This window comes from Ylistrum balloti, unplaced genomic scaffold (genome assembly GCF_031769215.1).
Source record: "Ylistrum balloti isolate Yb309-2 unplaced genomic scaffold, AGI_CSIRO_Ybal_v1 Utg369756, whole genome shotgun sequence".
NCBI lineage: Eukaryota > Metazoa > Mollusca > Bivalvia > Pectinida > Pectinidae > Ylistrum > Ylistrum balloti.
Window position 1 is genome coordinate 580678 of NW_026781957.1, and position 18922 is coordinate 599599.

The following is an 18922-nucleotide window of genomic DNA, read 5'->3' on the forward strand; positions in this document are numbered from 1 at the left end:
CAAGTACTTTAAAGAAATCAGAAAAGAAAGGTACGATAAATCCATTACTTTTCTCACCAGTGGATAATAAAATCTTTTCTAACCTCCGTAACGACAAATTTTGTTAACTATTTTGTGGTTCAGATATTTTTTGATTGATAAGAGTCGTGTGTGTGAAAACTTGTCAAATCACTCCCGTAATACTCTACTTCGATTTTAAATACATTTACTGAATAGAAAAACTTTTTTTATTTTTCATCACTTTTCATACAATAGTGGGTCAATTATTCTGGAATGGCTGTTAAAACAGTTATCAACATTTCTTATATATTATTACATGGATTTCACTGCAACACCTCCCCACTCCAAGTGATATTGGGAATAGTCTTCAGACAGCATCGGTTATCTCAATACAAAATCACTTTGAAGAAAAAAAGAAAGTCCAATGTTGTCTCTATACTCCGGAGGGACATTTCAAGATGGCGAGATCCTTAGGAAATGGCAAATTGTGAAAAGGTTAGCTCTGAAGGTTACTTTGAAGACATTGTTGATAGTTCTGAAACCAATTTGTAAAATGCTAATCATTGTTTGATGTTGACTACATGACATCAGTTTTATTTGTCAGTTTTCATGGCTGCGCACCCTTAATGATTAGTAGACATTCTCCGCGTAATAATTTTCATGGAATTATCAATAACCTTCTTTGTAAATGTCCTTGTAACTTGATTAATAGATACAAGTATCCTTTAATAAACATAGCTTATTTAGAAATTGTTTCGAGTCTCTAGATCAATCATGTTTGCCATTACAACGGGGAAAATGAAGGCTTAATTTAATTTTTCATTCGCCCATCCACTTCCGTCAAAGTTAGGTGTGTTGTTCGTCACTTCCTGTTTTTAATTGGTGTCTTCTCTTTTGACGGGCGACTCGATGATATATTAACTTACCAAATACATCGTTGATGATGGAGGGTCGCCAACAAACAACAGCAAAGAAAGGTACATAGGAATCAACTGATCCAATTTAATTACACCTGCGTGTTGTTTGCTTGATGAATTGCATATGTCCTCTGTGTGTGCCTGAATCGGCACCAAATGAACAGATGAACTTGCATTCAAGCAGCTGATATTGAATTTTAACTTTAGTTAGTGAATGCACATAGGCATGATCCATATCTCCCTCATTCAACAATATAGGCACATGACCTGTGAATCATATTGATGTCATATGAAGGAAATCGCGATTACATGCTCAGTATGACTAGCTTTGATTGTACAGTTGTAACATTACTCGTGTAGTCCGTCATTAGTAAATGTTGACAATAACCATTAATGTAGCATCTGCCATTGAGTCACATGTGTATTCACAAAATGAGCCAGAGCGATATTTCAAGTCATTATACTCCTTAACAACATTGGTAGTTCGTAGCTGGAATGATCAATGGAAAGTTAAATTATGTAATACGACATCAAACTACAAACGTTACAAGTTAACATACCACCTGCTCCAGGATGATTAAAAGAAAGAACAATGAATTGTCAAAATTGTTTGGAATACATACCCCAGAACTTATGGGACTCTTTCACCCCAGAAGCATGCTGTCAAGACCACAACAATTTCTCAAAAACGAGCCCAGCTTTTAATTGTGCAAAAGCGTTTTTAAACTCCCACATGACACCTATGCAACATATATATTTTATAAAACAGTGTTACTGACTGCAGAAGAAAAACTCTATCAAAAAGACCAGACAGCTGAAGTACTCCATCAGAAAGACGACATCCTGATTTTGGGAGATATATTTGTGTATTTTATACTGAGCACCTATATATATAGATAGATATAAAACATATAGAGATTTTTCAGCTTGTACTTATATTACACCCAGAGTGTAAAGGTGTCTTTTGCTTTTCAATAGCATTGTTTTTTTTTATTGTAAAGGTTCAATAACTGAAAACATTCGGTACAGCAAGTGATTCTAAATTATATTGGCATCATTTTCTGCAGTTATTCACAAGTTAATTCAGTATATTTATGTAGGATTCATTTTCTGCAGTTATTCATAGAAATGCCTTGATAAAGATCCTTGACATTCATTCTGTAATGTCATTTTACAAATTTTCTTAAACTTCAATGGCAAACACTACAAACAAGATGACTTGGCGCTTAAGTCACACACATAACAGGAAATTATGAAAAATTACATCTATCACATAGTCATAGAGCATTTTCCTATTCTTGATTCTGTTGAACTCGGAACAAGCGAATGCCCATTTAGACGCTTCGTTGCTATATTTTACGTACCATAATATAATGAAATGTCCTGAAAACAGTAGCAGGAATGCTAGTCACCCATCCCCTATATGAAACCGTTAAAGCATTTACACCTAAACACACATCATTTAACATTTTAAACCTCAACTTCATTTTGAAACAAGCACAGTAAGTATCAGATAACAAACCTCGTGTGCCTCAGCACTTTATCAAGTTTCTGAACAATGGCCAATGATCATTTCTTTAATGGTAACAAAAATCATAAATAAAATAAAATAACATCACCACTTGTTTCAGAGAGCTTTACAGATTGGCACCAGAGTGACATGTCACCAAATGATGAAAACGAAATATAGAAAAACATTGTTACCGAAACAACATGACACCATTCTGTATTTAATATGTTTTATGTGTACAGTGTACTAATACATTGTACAGCTCTTTGACCGTTCATCAGACATGTCAGTGATTTTGGATCCCTGCATTAAAAATCAGGTCTTTGTTGTGAAAATCAAACTAATGCCATAAGTGTTTGCTTGGATGTCCAATGCTACATATTTTAAAATGTAATTCTAATGAGATAGATATTGTTCATTGCCAAGCTCTCCCACTTTATTAAAAGGATTAAAAAGGAATATTGTATTCATATCTATTTGCTTTACGGCTAATTTTTTTAAACTGTACAACTGTCATGTAAGTTTTGCTGAAAGTGATTTTTTTTTCCAGATCCCTACACTAGTCGTTTATTGGACAAAGTGTTTCCGACATCTACAGATCTTTCATCACAGGCATGTGCTTCTTATGGAACAAGGTAAGCTTCTGTCACTTGTTTGTTGATTACTCTCATTGATTTTGATAAAAATGTGTAACTTTTTTTGTTGTAATGACTCTTGGTGTTTTTTTTTTTATATTAGATAATGAAATTAGATTCATTATAAAGGATTGTCAAGTCTGAAGTGTCTCTTAAATAAAGTCACTGCATGCTTTGATGAACTTCTAGATAATTTTGAAATATCTGAGTGTGTTGCAATTACATATGTACTACCTATATGTTTGTACAGTTAAAGCTTTTTGATAAATTTATGTTCCTCTGTAATTAACCAAGTCATTTTAAAAAACTTTGAAAGCATTGTTTGAAAAGATTTACCAGTACCATGTAGACTTGCGACATCTTCATTCTGTTTTGTAAAACTGTTGTAATAATTGTTGTTTTGCTGAAAAAAGGGAACTATCTGGCCTGGAAACTCTTCAGACATATCTAGATAAAAGTCTGAAGGATGTGGTGTCCCAGCAGGGGGAGACTGATATGGGAGTGGAGGAGGGTGTGGCAGGCAAGGGAACAGATACATACACAAGTAAGATCATTTATATTGGTGTAAGGTAAGAACATATATACACACAAGGAAGAGGTATAAGGCACAACTGGGACACTAACCTAATATATACAGTATTGTTGAGATGAGTGGAATGGTTTTTAAGTTGTAGCCTGGAAAGTCAGAAAACTGAAAATAAGTGTTAATTTTCATTTCTGGGCAACAACTTCCAAACCATTCCTCTTTGCTCCACAAAACTTTCTGTATAGATGAGTTTAGTGCCCTTGTTAAATTTTTTTATGTTACCATGGAAACCGATAACCCTCATCACAATTTTCAGTTCTGGACCAGTGCTCTGAAACCATTATAAATTGCTCAAAATGTTTTACACTTATTAAGCTAGTTAGTATCTTTTGCTGTGGCGAAGTTCTCCATTTAGATACTTTTTCTGTTACCATGGAAACAGATAACCCATATCACGAAGTTCAGTTTTTTCAGACCAGTTCTATTTGATCATTCAAGGTACTAGTAATTACCGGGTACTCAAAACTTTGTACAGGCATCAAGCTAGTACTCTAGTAGAAGTTCTCCATTTCAATGCTTTGTACAGGCATCAAGCTGGTACTCTAGTAGAAGTTCTCCATTTCAATACTTTGTACAGGCATCAAGCTGGTACTCTAGTAGAAGTTCTCCATTTCAATACTTTGTACAGTCATCAAGCTGGTACTCTAGTAGAAGTTCTCCATTTCAATACTTTGTACAGGCATCAAGCTAGTACTCTAGTAGAAGTTCTCCATTTCAATGCTTTGTACAGGCATCAAGCTAGTACTCTAGTAGAAGTTCTCCATTTCAATGCTTTGTACAGGCATCAAGCTAGTACTCTAGTAGAAGTTCTCCATTTCAATACTTTGTACAGGCATCAAGCTAGTACTCTAGTAGAAGTTCTCCATTTCAATGCTTTGTACAGGCATCAAGCTAGTACTCTAGTAGAAGTTCTCCATTTCAATGCTTTGTACAGGCATCAAGCTAGTACTCTAGTAGAAGTTCTCCATTTCAATACTTTGTACAGGCATCAAGCTAGTACTCTAGTAGAAGTTCTCCATTTCAATACTTTGTACAGGCATCAAGCTGGTACTCTAGTAGAAGTTCTCCATTTCAATACTTTGTACAGGCATCAAGCTAGTACTCTAGTAGAAGTTCTCCATTTCAATACTTTGTACAGGCATCAAGCTAGAACTCTAGTAGCAGCTCTCAATTCTATACTTTGTATATAACAATTAAAGATAACAAATAGAAATTAAACTTGTTGTGATATTAACCTATATATATGATTGTGTGTCTTTCTTTAAAACAGTGGGGTGTAGGGGAGAATGTCACGTTTTGCGTTATCTTGTTTAAGTCCGTATTTCAACCATAAAAAAAATAAATGAATGTATCTGGATGATCCAACTTGTAATATAATAATTCTTCATAAAAAATGTTTCTACACAATTCTTAGTAAGGGTGAACAAACTGTTGATTTAGATTTTATTGTCAACTTTTAACAACTTTTATTGAATTTTCAATATGAATATAAGATGTGATGAATTCCATAAACAAATTAGAGGCCACTGTTGAGGTGTTGAGTCACTGCCAATTTTATCAAGACATTGCCTATCTAACGAAGTAATAGATATGTTTATCAAATTTATTTTGAAGTATAAGACAAAATCATGATTTACTCATTTTTGCATTTCAGATCCAGTATCGGATGGAGGACGGATCAGTTATGGGGAAGTGGAATTTGACATTGGATCTAATGTTGGAACCATGCTGGTGGATTCTGATAGACTTGGGGTAGGTCAGGAAGATAAATGGTGAGGTGGGGGTAGGTCAGGATGTTAAATGGTGAGGTGAGGGTAGGTAAGGATGTTAAATGGTGAGGTGGGGGTAGGTCAGGAGGTTAATTGATGAGGTGAGGGTAGGCCAGGAAGATAAATGGTGAGGTGGGGGTAGGTCAGGAAGATAAATAGTGAGGTGGGGGTAGGTCAGGAGGTTAAATGGTGAGGTGGGGGTAGGTCAGGAAGATAAATGGTGAGGTGGGGTAGGTCAGGAAGATAAATGGTGAGGTGGGGGTAGGTCAGGAAGATAAATGGTGAGGTGGGGGTAGGTCAGGAGGTAAAATGGTGAGGTGGGGGTAGGTCAGGAGGATAGACAATGAGGTTGGGTTGGGGAGGGGGATAGGTAGGTGAGGAGGATAAATGGTGAGGGGGGTCGGGGTGGTGGGTTCAAGTAGATTAGGAGGGTAAATGGTACTCTCCCCACCTCTCTGTCAGTCAGTAGTCTATCACTTGTCGGTTTACTAGGCTGAACAAGTTCTCTTTCTCAGCTAGTGAGAGTGTTAGAATATTAATGTTTTGCAAAGATGTTCATTTGGGTCAGACATTGATATGAAATTATAACTGAAATGCGACACATTCATTTTAATGTATTTGATAAAAACATGATTAGGGACATATTCTCTAGTTTAGTTCACATTTTCACATTCATGTTTTTTGTGATATTCTAAATAAATGGTCAGAACTTCCTATCATCCATCCCCAATTGACAAATATAGCAATTGTACTGAACTCTTGTCTTGTATGCTGTAAAAAGACATTGCAGTTAATTAACTTAAATTTTACCAAACAAGACATTTAATACAAGTACAGGTAATAAACGTTGTATAAAGTTCAAAGAGAAAATGAGTTTATATGTTATACAGTGCAGTAGATATTGAAAATGAGAAAATTTATCATTGTTTTACTGTCCTCATGTTATTACAACAGTACAAACAGCAGTGTGAAACAGAATACCATATCTTCTATCATTTTTTTCAGTTAACAAGTTACAGTAATTTTAGCACTATGAGAGCCAACTGTTGTGTATACAAAGGTAAGTAAATCACAGAATCATGGCAGTAATGATTAGTTTTGTTCTTAGCATTTAACACCTACATATTTTGTCATTTAAAGGATAACTCTATGGTGTTTTGAAATTGCAGTAGTAGTTTGTGATTATGCTGTTGGCAATTTTACCAGCGACATGTTGCATTAGCGGAGATAGTACAATGGGTATTTGTCATAAATTTCAAAACACAAAACATGATTTTATGCATTATTTTATAGATAGGGTTTACCTTGTCCATGGTTCATAATGCCAAGAATATTCAAAATCAGGTGACCTTTTGGTCGTGAAGTTTTGTTGTGAATCGGGGTCATCAACACATTAACAATCATCATGAAAAATTTGCAGGCAGTACATCATGGATATATGGTCACACAATATATTCATTGATCAATCAAATGCCATGTTAATTTTTGGAATGAATTACAGTTCTCTTCCTTTTGTCTTGTGTATTGAATTTAGAGGCATTTCGTCCATGTATATTTGTATTTGTTTACTTACATCTTTGTTTACCAGGTAAATGGGTGTATGAACTGATGCTGGGAAGTAAAGGAGTGATGCAGCTGGGTTGGTGTACTCTTTCCTGTAAATTTTCCTATGAAGTAAGATTTTTTATGCTTTACACAGTCTACAGTTATCATCATGTCTTCACTAACTGATATTGTAATATGTGATATTTCTGTTGATTTTAATGAGAATGTTGGTCAGTCATTCTCCTTGTCTGTTATCTCCATCAACTTTGCCAGGATTACAACCTGTGATCTTTTGCTTACTAGTCTTACCCTCAATAGATTATGCAGAAGAGAAATCTCCCTATTTTTGTGGCTAGTATTTACCAAGGTTACATGTGGCAGTGTAGAAAATTGCAAAAGATATGAAAATTTCCCAATTAACTATTTCTTGTCTTTAAAAGAAGTTTTTAATAATATAATAGTCTTTTTGAATCATGGCATACATATATTATGATACGTTCGTGTGATGTTTAGATATCAATTCTGTAAATATTATCATGATTATACTTACCTGTCGATAATACCAAGGAACGGTAGTTCATTATCTAGCCATTTTCTTAATGTTCTTGAAAAGCAAAATGTTTTATAAAATTGTAGTGGTGGCCAAGCATGGGAAAGGATGATGGGAGCCTTGAGTCACTTTTGAATGCTTTATAGTGATAGAATGTAGTTTGTAAATCACTGTTATTCTAATATTGTGTAAAACCAGGAAGGAGTAGGAGACACCATAAGGTCATACGCCTACGATGGAAGCAGATTGAGGAAGTGGAATGTTAAAACTCATCGATATGGAGAGGTAATTCAAATGCTTCTGCCTTATATGGAGAGGTAAATAAAATGCTGCAGCCTTATATGGAGAGGTAATTCAAATGCTTCTGCCTTATATGGAGAGGTAAATAAAATGCTGCAGCCTTATATGGAGAGGTAATTCAAATGCTTCTGCCTTATATGGAGAGGTAATTCAAATGCTTCTGCCTTATATGGAGAGGTAAATAAAATGCTGCAGCCTTATATGGAAAGGTAATTCAAATGCTGCAGCCTTATATGGAAAGGTAATTGAAATGCTGCAGCCTTATATGGAGAAGTATTTAAATGCTCCTGTCTTAATTAATTGTTCCTCTTACAATTTGTTTGTACATCAATTTTATCATGAATTGCTAAACATAGTTTTATACAGTTACAAAAACACAATGTTAATATAGATATTGTGTCATAAGACATAGAAGAATCATGAGTAACATATACATATAGATTTATTGTTTATGATTTCTGTGATAGCAATGGCTGACAGGGGATGTGATTACTTGTGCTCTGGACTGTGATGCTGGATCTGCTACATTTTACAGGTATGTGTTGAACCGTTGTATTTAAATTCTGAATAGATTGCATTAGGTTAGATAGAATGGTTTATATCACATATGTTGGTATTGGACTGTATGTCAGATAGGGAAGACACATGATAAGGATGAAAAACAGTTGAAGCTTTTACTCTTTATCTTTTTAAAAATGTCTTAATTTCCTCAGAGGCTCTTCACAGGATATATAATTTGATAAATTATAGAAAAACCTCTAATCACCCTATGTCCAAGGTCCATTGTCGGTCTGTTAATAAATTTTGTTATCACTATTTCTTGAGAAGTACAGGAAGGATCTTTCTCAAATTTTATAAGTATTTTTTCCTTGGTCTAGTTGTGCTCAAATGATTTTAGGTCTGATCATACACAAAATGGCCAACAGGCAGCCATCAATGAATTTTACAATGAAATTTGTTATCGCCATTTCCTGAGAAGTATTGAATGGATCTCTCTCAAAGTTCATATGTAGGTTTCCCCTGGTCCTTAGATTTGTCCACCATTTGATTTTGGGAGTGATTAGAACAACAAATTGGCTGTTAGGGGGCCATCTTGAATTTCAACAAGGAAAGTTTGTTATTGCTACTTCTTGAGAAGCATGGGATGGATTTTTCTCAAATTTCATATGTAGGGTTCCCTTGATCCCTAGTTGTGTCCCTGTGATTTTAGGACTGATCAGGAAAGCAAAATGGCTGACAGATGGACATCTTGGATTTCGCCAAGTAAAATTTGTCATGATTTCTTGAGAGGTACTGAATGGATCTCTCTCTTATTTCATATGTAATTTCCCCTTGATCCGTAGCTTTACCCTTGGTCCCTAGTTGTGCCTCTGTGATTTTAGGACTGAGAAGAAAATCAGAAAAACAAAATGTCTGACAAATGAATATCATTCATAGCAAAACAGAGTAGAAAAGAGAAAAAAGAGGAAAAGATCCCAACTTTATAAAGAACAAATAAAGATCAGACAATGGTGGGTGCCTGGATATGACTTGCAATGAAGTGTTCCATATTTTCTGTAATTACGTGTGTTTTAGTTGTTTTAGTTGGTTAGGTAGTCTTGTACCTTCAGTAGTTAATTAATTAAAAATAGTCCTTGTTGTAATTAGATTTTAAGAATTAACTTTCAGACGTAGAAAGAAACACTTGACTTTACAGATGTCGATCAAAGAATTCTGTGATTGACTTTATTTATTAGGAATGGAAAGTCTATGGGAATGGCCTTTACAGATATACAGGTAGGGAGTGGTCTGGCGTATTTCCCTGCTGTCAGCCTGTCTCAGGGAGAGAATCTGCATGCCAACTTTGGAGCCACACCTCTTAGGTAACTGCAGGAATTGAAAATTTGGATTAAATATCTCTACCACAATTTGTCAGTCAATCTATATTTCTTTTCAGAATTGCATATAACACTACATTAATAATCAGTAATTGTGTTGAAACTGATATTCAGCTGTCAAATTTTTATAGTAGTATTAACTTAATTTTACTAAAATTGCAGTCTTATTTTGGACTGTAGAGAAATTTGAATGTATAATTTGAAATGAAGTGTCTGTAACAACAATACAATCACTAACACCCTATTAAGTATTGTTAGGTACCCTATTGCGGGCTACAGACCCTGTCACTAACCACCTATTGAACATTGTTAGGTACCCTATTGCAGGCTACAGACCCTGTCACTAACCACCTATTGACTATTGTCAGGTACCCTATTGTGGGCTACAGACCCTGTCACTAACCACCTATTGAACATTGTTAGGTACCCTATTGTGGGCTACAGACCCTGTCACAAACCACCTATTGAACATTGTCAGGTACCCTATTGCGGGCTACAGACCCAGTCACTAACCACCTATTGACTATTGTCAGGTAACCTATTGCAGGCCACAGACCCTGTCACTAACCACCTATTGAACATTGTCAGGTACCCTATTGCGGGCTACAGACCACTCCAAGATGTACCATATGCAAGTGTGGCTAAGGCACAACTCCTATTCAGTTACCTAGAAAATATCCACACAGAGATGACTGAGAGTTGTAGTGTAAGTACAGTATGATGGGATGCAGAGTAACTCTTAAAGCTCTTATTTTGAGTATGTTTCTCGTACAAAGCTTTGGTTAGGTATAACAAAGACTGTAGTTATACTACTCTTTCTTTATAACATTGTTTATGGTCTTACAACAAGTTCTATCCTTATCACAACTGATCAAAGAACTGTACATTTGTTAGTGGGATTCATCTGGAGGGCTGTGAAAGTTAAAGCCAACATTGATATAGGATAAGAACTTTGTTTTTATTGTAATACAGAATGTATGTATACAAATAAATCCTTGACAATTCATAGAAAAATACATAACAAAAGAAAATGACTGGAAAAGTCTATATATATCTGTCAGTAATAAATTGGGTTTCTCTGTTGGAGCACTTGGAAAAAAGCCTTGAATATTTTTTATGGCTAGGTTATATACAAAACGTCACAGGAAAGTGATTTGAATGTATTTATTTTACCAGATTGAAATGGAGTTTTTGGTGTCTGACAAGAAGAATAACCCACCTCCAAAGCTAGGAGAGTTCCCAAGCAGCAAATGCTCAGTTATGCTCATCGCTGCCCATATATTTGAAAAATTGGCACCATTACTGGTATGTTGTATAGATCTGAAGAAGAAAGCTACCTTTAATCACTATTGTTGTGATCTGATGGGAAGTGTCCATGTTGTAAGTCAGAGGAAAGAGTTGATGATGTTTGGCTATTTTATACTGTCAAGTCAAGTGTCCATGACATAGTTATTTTTAGAAAAGATTGTGAAAAATTAGCTCCTCAAAAATATACAATTTTACAGTGCTTGTTTGAGCTGTTTTATACATTTTGTTACAGAGAAGTGCCTATGTGGTTGAAGACTGCCTATTGCCGTTCCTGTTGAAGCTCTGTGACCAGACATCCCACAAGCGGGAACAAGTTGCAGTTCAGAGGCTACTGGACCAGATGTGGTCTCTGATGCAGGTAGTCTGTCATTCTTGTTTAGTACCAAGGATTATGGTATCTTTTAAATGGGTTGGTGGCCAGATACAAAGAAAGTCTTTTTTCATTTAAGAAAAAAATAAATATAATAATATTTTTCTAATGTAGTTATATAAGATTTAACATAAGTTTCCATTAAAATTGATATTAAGGTAGATAAAAATTAACTACATAAGCAACGAAAAACTGGAACTAGAAACAGCTTTTCTGTGTATTTTTTCTCAATTCCATATTTTTCTTTATTTAGGACCATGAACTGAAGTTATGCTTTGAGAACTTGTTGATTTCCTTGCTGCAGTGTTACCGATTTTCGTCAGTGACAGAAAACTTTTGTTCCGCTGTAAGTATGGTCATGCTTTCACAATTTATGGATGTATGGGGTTGAGCTTGTATATAGTGTAACCCATGTTCAAACCATCCTTAATCAAATCAGCACTCTAGCAACTTTATCTCTTTAGTCACTTATAGCAATATTTCAGGAGAGTTCTTAATTGAAGGTGTCAAGGTTGCCATCAATATTAAAGGACTTTTTTTTGTTTTTGATCATGTTGTTTATGAATTTTGACTTCACACTGCTGTGTTTCAGACAGGTGTGCATCTCAGAATATAAACTGGTATTCAGATGAGTGACATAAATCACCAATGTACAAGCTACTTGATGCTGTTCTCAAGCAGCTCTTTATACCCTTGAACTACAGTTACTGTGATATATTGATTCAATGTTTATAGATTTAGAACAAAATTAGAACCATGTGTACATGTCTAAGAGGAGAATGTATGATATTCTGATTGAGGTATTTTATTAGTCGGGAGATTTTATTCTTTGTACTCTGTCAAGAAAACATTGATTTCTGTCAATCTGATGCTATATAGACCTGGTATTAAAATTAATATGAAAATTAAGGACCTTTGGTTTCTGTCAGTATGGCATTATATAGACCTGTTACTGAAATATTGACAGAGGGATAAAGGTCCATAATTGATAATTGATACAACAAAGCATGTCTTTTATTTACAGAACAAATACCTGATGTTGACGCTGAGTATCCTACAACATGCCACTACACGTCGTTACTTACTCATACATGTCATGTATCCTTTACACTGAGACAGTGAAAGTTGTCTGACCTCTACTTATAATCTGTCTAATCCTGTGTTTAACCACTAAACTTTAATTAATTACCATTTATAATTGGCAGTTTCACAGGTCAGTTGTCCTATTCAGTACAATAATCTGTATTTAGACTATTTCCTAAGTCATACAGTACATAACATGAATACTTCGGCATGATGTCATAATGAAGAGTTTATCTCATAGTTCCATATCACTGTTGATATTTACTCACAAATAAATGGTTATAAATCTTGCTTCATTAGGTAACATTACGTAAGGTTAGAAATGAACCAATGACATCCTTGACTACTTACACAGATTTGATAAAGTCAAGTTCCCTATATTTATGCACATTAAACCTCCTGATGATGTCGGCCTACAGGAACTCATCCCCACAGTCTGGTGGGACAGCTACAACAAGGTACTGTCATTCTGTGTATTTTTGTTATGATTCAGTGGATTTAACCATCTTGTAGATTATCTTCAACTACAAGAATGTGTACACCAGCCATTGTAAAATATGACACAACTTTGTGTGTAGGAGTAATCCAATATTGAATGAATATCATTTTGTTATTAGGACTGAATGTACTGAAAAACTGTCTTAATTATTAATTCATAAGATAAGACTACATGGGTTTTGGTTGGACAGGATGAGGACAAGCCACGCCCACCTAGTACTGAGGAGGAAAAGCTTAGACATGCCAACTACATGCAGTCTTGTGAACGCCTGAAACAGAAGATAGAAGGTATGTAGAGCTTGTCTATGCTGTTGTAGTTAGGAATGATTTTCATGCAATTTGAAACTTTGATTTTAATTCAGCTGGTCATTAAAAGCGTATAAATCCCTTCCTGTCTGTAGACTTATACACCTGGTCTGTGTTGATTTTCACTGTTGAGTGTATTATGTTATTGTAGAGTGTATCATATGGTTGTAGAGTGTATTACGTGGCTGTATGGTGTGTTATATAATTGTAAAATGTTTTATGTGATGTTTACAGCTATAGAAGACATACAGGTGGAGATCCTCAAGGTGTTGCTCATCCACAAGGATATCAAAGAGGTAGGCATCTGACAGGTAGTGATACAGGTGGAGATTAGACAGGTAGGGATACAGGTGGAGATTAGACAGGTAGGGATACAGGTGGAGAGTAGACAGGTAGGGATACAGGTGGAGAGTAGACAGGTGAGGTTTCAGGTGGAGAGTAGACAGGTGAGGTTTCAGGTGGAAATTTGACAGGTAAGTATTTAGGTTAAGATTTGACATGTAAGTATTTAGGTTAAGATTTGACATGTAAGTATTTAGGTTAAGATTTGACAGGTAAAACTTTAGGTGGAGATATGACAGGTAAGACTTTAGGTGGAGATTAGACAGGTAAGACTTTAGGTGGAGATATGACAGGTAAGACTTTAGGTGGAGATATGACAGGTAAGACTTTAGGTGGAGATTTGACAGGTAAGACTTTAGGTGGAGATATGACAGGTAAAACGTTAGATGGAGATATGACAGGTAAGACTTTAGATGGAGATTTGACAGGTAAAACGTTAGATAGAGATTTGACAGGTAAAACGTTAGATGGAGATATGACAGGTAAGACTTTAGATGGAGATATGACAGGTAAGACTTTAGGTGGAGATTTGATTAACAGGTAAGACTTTAGGTGGAGATATGACAGGTAAATGGTGTGTAGATGGAGATATGACAGGTAAGACTTGTAGATGGAGATTTGACAGGTAAAATGGTGTGTAGATAGAGATTAACAGTGACATGGTGTGGTAAAACGTTAGATGTGAGATATGACAGGTAAGACCATGGTGTGAGATTTGACTTAAAGACCATGGTGTGAGATATGTACATATGATTAACAGTATGGTGTGTAGATATGATTGTAGCCATGGTGTGTAGATATGATTAACAGTAACCATGGTGTGTAGATGGAGATTAACAGTGCCAGGTGTGTGGAGATATGACAGGTAGCCATGGTGTGTAGACTTTAGTAACCATGGTGTGTAGATATGATTAACAGTAACCATGGTGTGTAGATTTGATTAACAGTAACCATGGTGTGTAGATATGATTAACAGTAGCCATGGTGTGTAGATATGATTAACAGTAACCATGGTGTGTAGATATGATTAACAGTAACCATGGTGTGTAGATATGATTAACAGTAACCATGGTGTGTAGATATGATTAACAGTAACCATGGTGTGTAGATATGATTAACAGTAACCATGGTGTGTAGATATGATTAACAGTAGCCATGGTGTGTAGATATGATTAACAGTAACCATGGTGTGTAGATATGATTAACAGTAACCATGGTGTGTAGATATGATTAACAGTAACCATGGTGTGTAGATATGATTAACAGTAGCCATGGTGTGTAGATATGATTAACAGTAGCCATGGTGTGTAGATATGATTAACAGTAACCATGGTGTGTAGATATGATTAACAGTAACCATGGTGTGTAGATATGATTAACAGTAGCCATGGTGTGTAGATATGATTAACAGTAACCATGGTGTGTAGGGGTTGATACCTCAATGTCATGCTACTTGTTTATCACACCACCACTTTTTGTGTGTTTAGTATTCCTCTTCTCATTTATCTAGGGGCAGACATCTCGTCAGATCTTCATGGAGAAGTTCCGTCTGTTCTTGCGAGAGAATAGTGGTATGGGTCGTGTAAGTAAATATTCAGATTTTGTCACATTCACAGTTCTAGAATCAACTAAAAGAAGTTTATACAAAGATGACTTTAGTGAAAATCTCCGTTCTATGTTAAAAATTGCAAATGAACTTATTTGATAAGGTAAAAGATTTAAGAATTAAGCTAGAATGTTTTATCAGTTATGTTTGTTAAATAGATATAGAAATCAAAGCTGAAAAAAGGATTTCATAAATGTTAACTTGTTAGCTTAACAAGGAATCTAAGGATATTTTAGATGTAGTAAGAAGAGTTTATTTCATCCCCAGAAAGAACTTCATTCTGACAATCTTTTCATGTCAGATGTCAAAATGGATGATAATGAACAGGAAGAGAGTGAAAATGGCTGGTGGAAATTCAGACTTTAAATAAAATAAGTTCATCGTACAATGGTAGAGTAGTGACGTCAGATTATAAATAAATGATTCCTTCCTTGTTTCAGACCCATCAGGTGTCCTTCTGTCCGTTACCAGTGATGTTGTGTTTTTTCCACCGTATGGTGAGGGTAGTCCGACATTACTGGGATGTATTTCAGGACGAGGATCCGAAGCGATTTGTATTTAGTGATGGTTGGTACCTTAGTAGAAATATTTTTTCATGGTGATATGGAAAAATGCCTTAGTGAAACTGTACAAACCGTGTTTGTATATGAATATACCTGATATTGTGTACAGTGTATAAATGATTCTGTACATTGAAATGATACAAAGCTTAAGATGAGTAAAATCTGAGGTCCTGGGTTGGAATGTTAGTCAAGGCATTGAAGTAAAGAAGTGACCTTTGGTTACACATATGTTTGGTTTTGGGAAAAAAGCATTTACATTTTCATTTGATTTAGTATGATTGCAACATCAACAAAAGCAGGAATTAGCATGAAGCATGATTGTTGATGTGACATTTGTTTTTATCTGGTAGGATCCAGAGGATCGGGCTAACATGACCTACATTAAGTTAAATACTTTAAACTTTCACATTATTGTCGATATTTCTCTCCAAGTGGACTGAATCTGCTTAAACAATACTTCCGTATTACTTTTTTCAGAGGCCTATGTACCAATCCATGAGTTTTGGTCAGAGACAAGAAATTACATGGAGTTTCAGAGATGTGGTGGTCTGGTGTCACACCTCAATAGGATACTGGGAGGTGAGTGATCTATCAATATTTTAGTGTCATTTGTTAATTTGGATGTGTTTCAGAATTATTTCTCAAGCAAGCTAGAAAGGTCGTAATCATTTGATGTCAAAATAACTAGGGCTTAATGTGTAATTTCCCTGCATCCTATAAAACTATCGATAGAAAAAGTTAAGCCATCATACATCGCTTCATAAACTGTTTTTCCTGTGTAAGTGCAAGCAAAAGTGTAAGCAAAGGAGTTAATCCTGTGTATGTTATGTTTACAGACAGTGTAAACAAAGCCCAGGGATTATCTGTACAGTCAGATGGCAAAGTGGTGGCATTGGACAAAAAAGAGGCAAAAGTTAGCAAGACAGGTATTGTAAGGCCAGACAAACAAAACATGTGTTGTAAGGCCAGACAAACAGAACATGTGTGGTAAGACCAGACAAACAAAACAGGTATTGTAAAACCAGACAAACAAAACATGTGTTGTAAGGCCAGACAAACAAAACATGGGTTGTAAGGCCAGACAAACAAAATAGTTATTGTAAGGCCAGACAATCAAAACAGGTATTGTAAGGCCAGACAAACAAAACATGTGTTGTAAGGCCAGACAAACAAAACATGGGTTGTAAGGCCAGACAAACAAAATAGGTATTGTAAGACCAGACAAACAGAACATGTGTGGTAAGGCCAGACAAACAAAACATGGGTTGTAAGGCCAGACAATCAAAACAGATATTGTAAGGCCCGTCATAAAAAACAGGTATTGAAAGGTCAGTCACACTAAACATGTGTTGTAAGGCCAAACAAACAAAATAGGTAGTGTAAGGCCAGACAAACAAAATAGGTATTGTAAGGCCAGACAAACAAAACAGGTTTTGTAAGGCCTGTCATAAAAAACAGATATTGTAAGGCCCGTCATAAAAAACAGATATTGTAAGGCCAGTCATAAAAAACAGGTATTGAAAGGTCAGACACACTAAACAATAGCGTAAGGCCAAACAAAGAAAACATGTACTGTGTAAAATTAATTGCTATTACAAGCACATTTTCCTTGACACAAAGGATAGGATAATATTTTGTTTCTATCTCTAATTTCTTTTATAATTTTATGATAACTATTGATGTTGTTTGCTATTTTCATCTATTTGAATGCCCACCTGTCCTTTTATGTTAGATAAATAACACTTACAGTGGGTGTGTTTGTGTTCCAGGTGTAACATACCCAGAACTACAGATGCCAAGCGGTAACTCTCTCATGGAACTGGTTGATGGAATAGTTTTGTTATATCACATAGCTTCCCACAAACAACTCACAAAGGTAAACTCGCCAACAAACAACTCACAAAGGTAAACACTCGCCCACAAAAAACTCACAAAGGTAAACTCGCCCACAAACAACTCACAAAGGTAAACTCGCCCACAAACAACTCACAAAGGTAAACTCGCCCACAAACAACTCACATAGCTGTCCACAAACAACTCACAAAGGTAAACTCGCCAACAAACAACTCACAAAGGTAAACTCGCCCACAAACAACTCACATAGCTGTCCACAAACAACTCACAAAGGTAAACTCGCCCACAAACAACTCACAAAGGTAAACTCGCCAACAAACAACTCACAAAGGTAAACTCGCCCACAAACAACTCACATAGCTGTCCACAAACAACTCACAAAGGTAAACTCGCCAACAAACAACTTACACTGCTGATTTTGCCTACATCACAAACAGTTAATTAACAATTATCCACACAGTAAATTAACTGACTCTGTAACAACACTTACACCCAGATAAAGTTATCTGTACTTTAATGCTATAAAAATGTTTAATTTGCTATAAATAGCTTGACATATATTCATCATACAATTCTAGATGGGTACATTACGAGACAACATGAAGGAATACGTCACTTCACTGGACGATACAGAGACGAAGCTGAAGAAGTGTCCAGAACAGGTAACTTTACATAGTAATAATGGGACAGGTGTTAATACAGAGATGGCGTGTCCAGGACAGGTAAATTTACATAGTTATAATGGGACAAGTGTTAATACAGAGACGAAGCTGAAGAAGTGTCCAGAACAGGTAACTTTACATAGTAATAATGGGACAGGTGTTAATACAGAGATGGCGTGTCCAGAACAGGTAAATTTACATAGTTATAATGGGACAAGTGTTAATACAGAGACGAAGCTGAAGAAGTGTCCAGAACAGGTAACTTTACATAGTTATACTAGGACAGGTGTTAATACAGAGATGACGCTGAAGAAATATCCAGAACAGGTAACTTTATATAGTAATAATGGGACAGGTGTTAATACAGAGATGACGCTGAAGAAATGTCCAGAACAGGTAAATTTACATAGTGATAATGGGACAGGTGTTAATACAGAGATGGCGTGTCCAGAACAGGTAACTTTACATAGTTATACTAGGACAGGTGTTAATACAGAGATGACGCTGAAGAAATATCCAGAACAGGTAACTTTATATAGTAATAATGGGACAGGTGTTAATACAGAGATGACGCTGAAGAAATGTCCAGAACAGGTAAATTTACATAGTTATAATGGGACAGGTATTGATACAGAGAGGCA

The 18922-nt window shown here is 35.6% G+C and overlaps 1 protein-coding gene across 1 annotated transcript in view; it reads left to right on the top strand.

Annotated features, from left to right (window-relative positions):
• The first annotated feature begins 886 nt into the window (after positions 1 to 886).
• Positions 887 to 18922, top strand: part of LOC132543415 (E3 ubiquitin-protein ligase RNF123-like) — a 35603-nt gene continuing 17567 nt past the window's right edge. Inside the window, exons 1-23 of the mRNA XM_060206917.1 lie at positions 887 to 977; positions 2978 to 3062; positions 3476 to 3606; positions 5303 to 5400; positions 6423 to 6477; positions 7006 to 7091; positions 7711 to 7797; positions 8280 to 8347; positions 9549 to 9674; positions 10278 to 10395; positions 10866 to 10994; positions 11230 to 11355; positions 11621 to 11713; positions 12392 to 12465; positions 12806 to 12908; positions 13140 to 13236; positions 13489 to 13550; positions 15107 to 15178; positions 15643 to 15769; positions 16243 to 16344; positions 16602 to 16691; positions 17535 to 17641; positions 18198 to 18281. Coding sequence (XP_060062900.1) covers positions 941 to 977; positions 2978 to 3062; positions 3476 to 3606; positions 5303 to 5400; positions 6423 to 6477; positions 7006 to 7091; positions 7711 to 7797; positions 8280 to 8347; positions 9549 to 9674; positions 10278 to 10395; positions 10866 to 10994; positions 11230 to 11355; positions 11621 to 11713; positions 12392 to 12465; positions 12806 to 12908; positions 13140 to 13236; positions 13489 to 13550; positions 15107 to 15178; positions 15643 to 15769; positions 16243 to 16344; positions 16602 to 16691; positions 17535 to 17641; positions 18198 to 18281 — 2157 coding nt within the window. The 5' untranslated portion in view covers positions 887 to 940. The remainder of the gene's footprint in view (positions 978 to 2977; positions 3063 to 3475; positions 3607 to 5302; positions 5401 to 6422; positions 6478 to 7005; positions 7092 to 7710; positions 7798 to 8279; positions 8348 to 9548; positions 9675 to 10277; positions 10396 to 10865; positions 10995 to 11229; positions 11356 to 11620; positions 11714 to 12391; positions 12466 to 12805; positions 12909 to 13139; positions 13237 to 13488; positions 13551 to 15106; positions 15179 to 15642; positions 15770 to 16242; positions 16345 to 16601; positions 16692 to 17534; positions 17642 to 18197; positions 18282 to 18922) is intronic.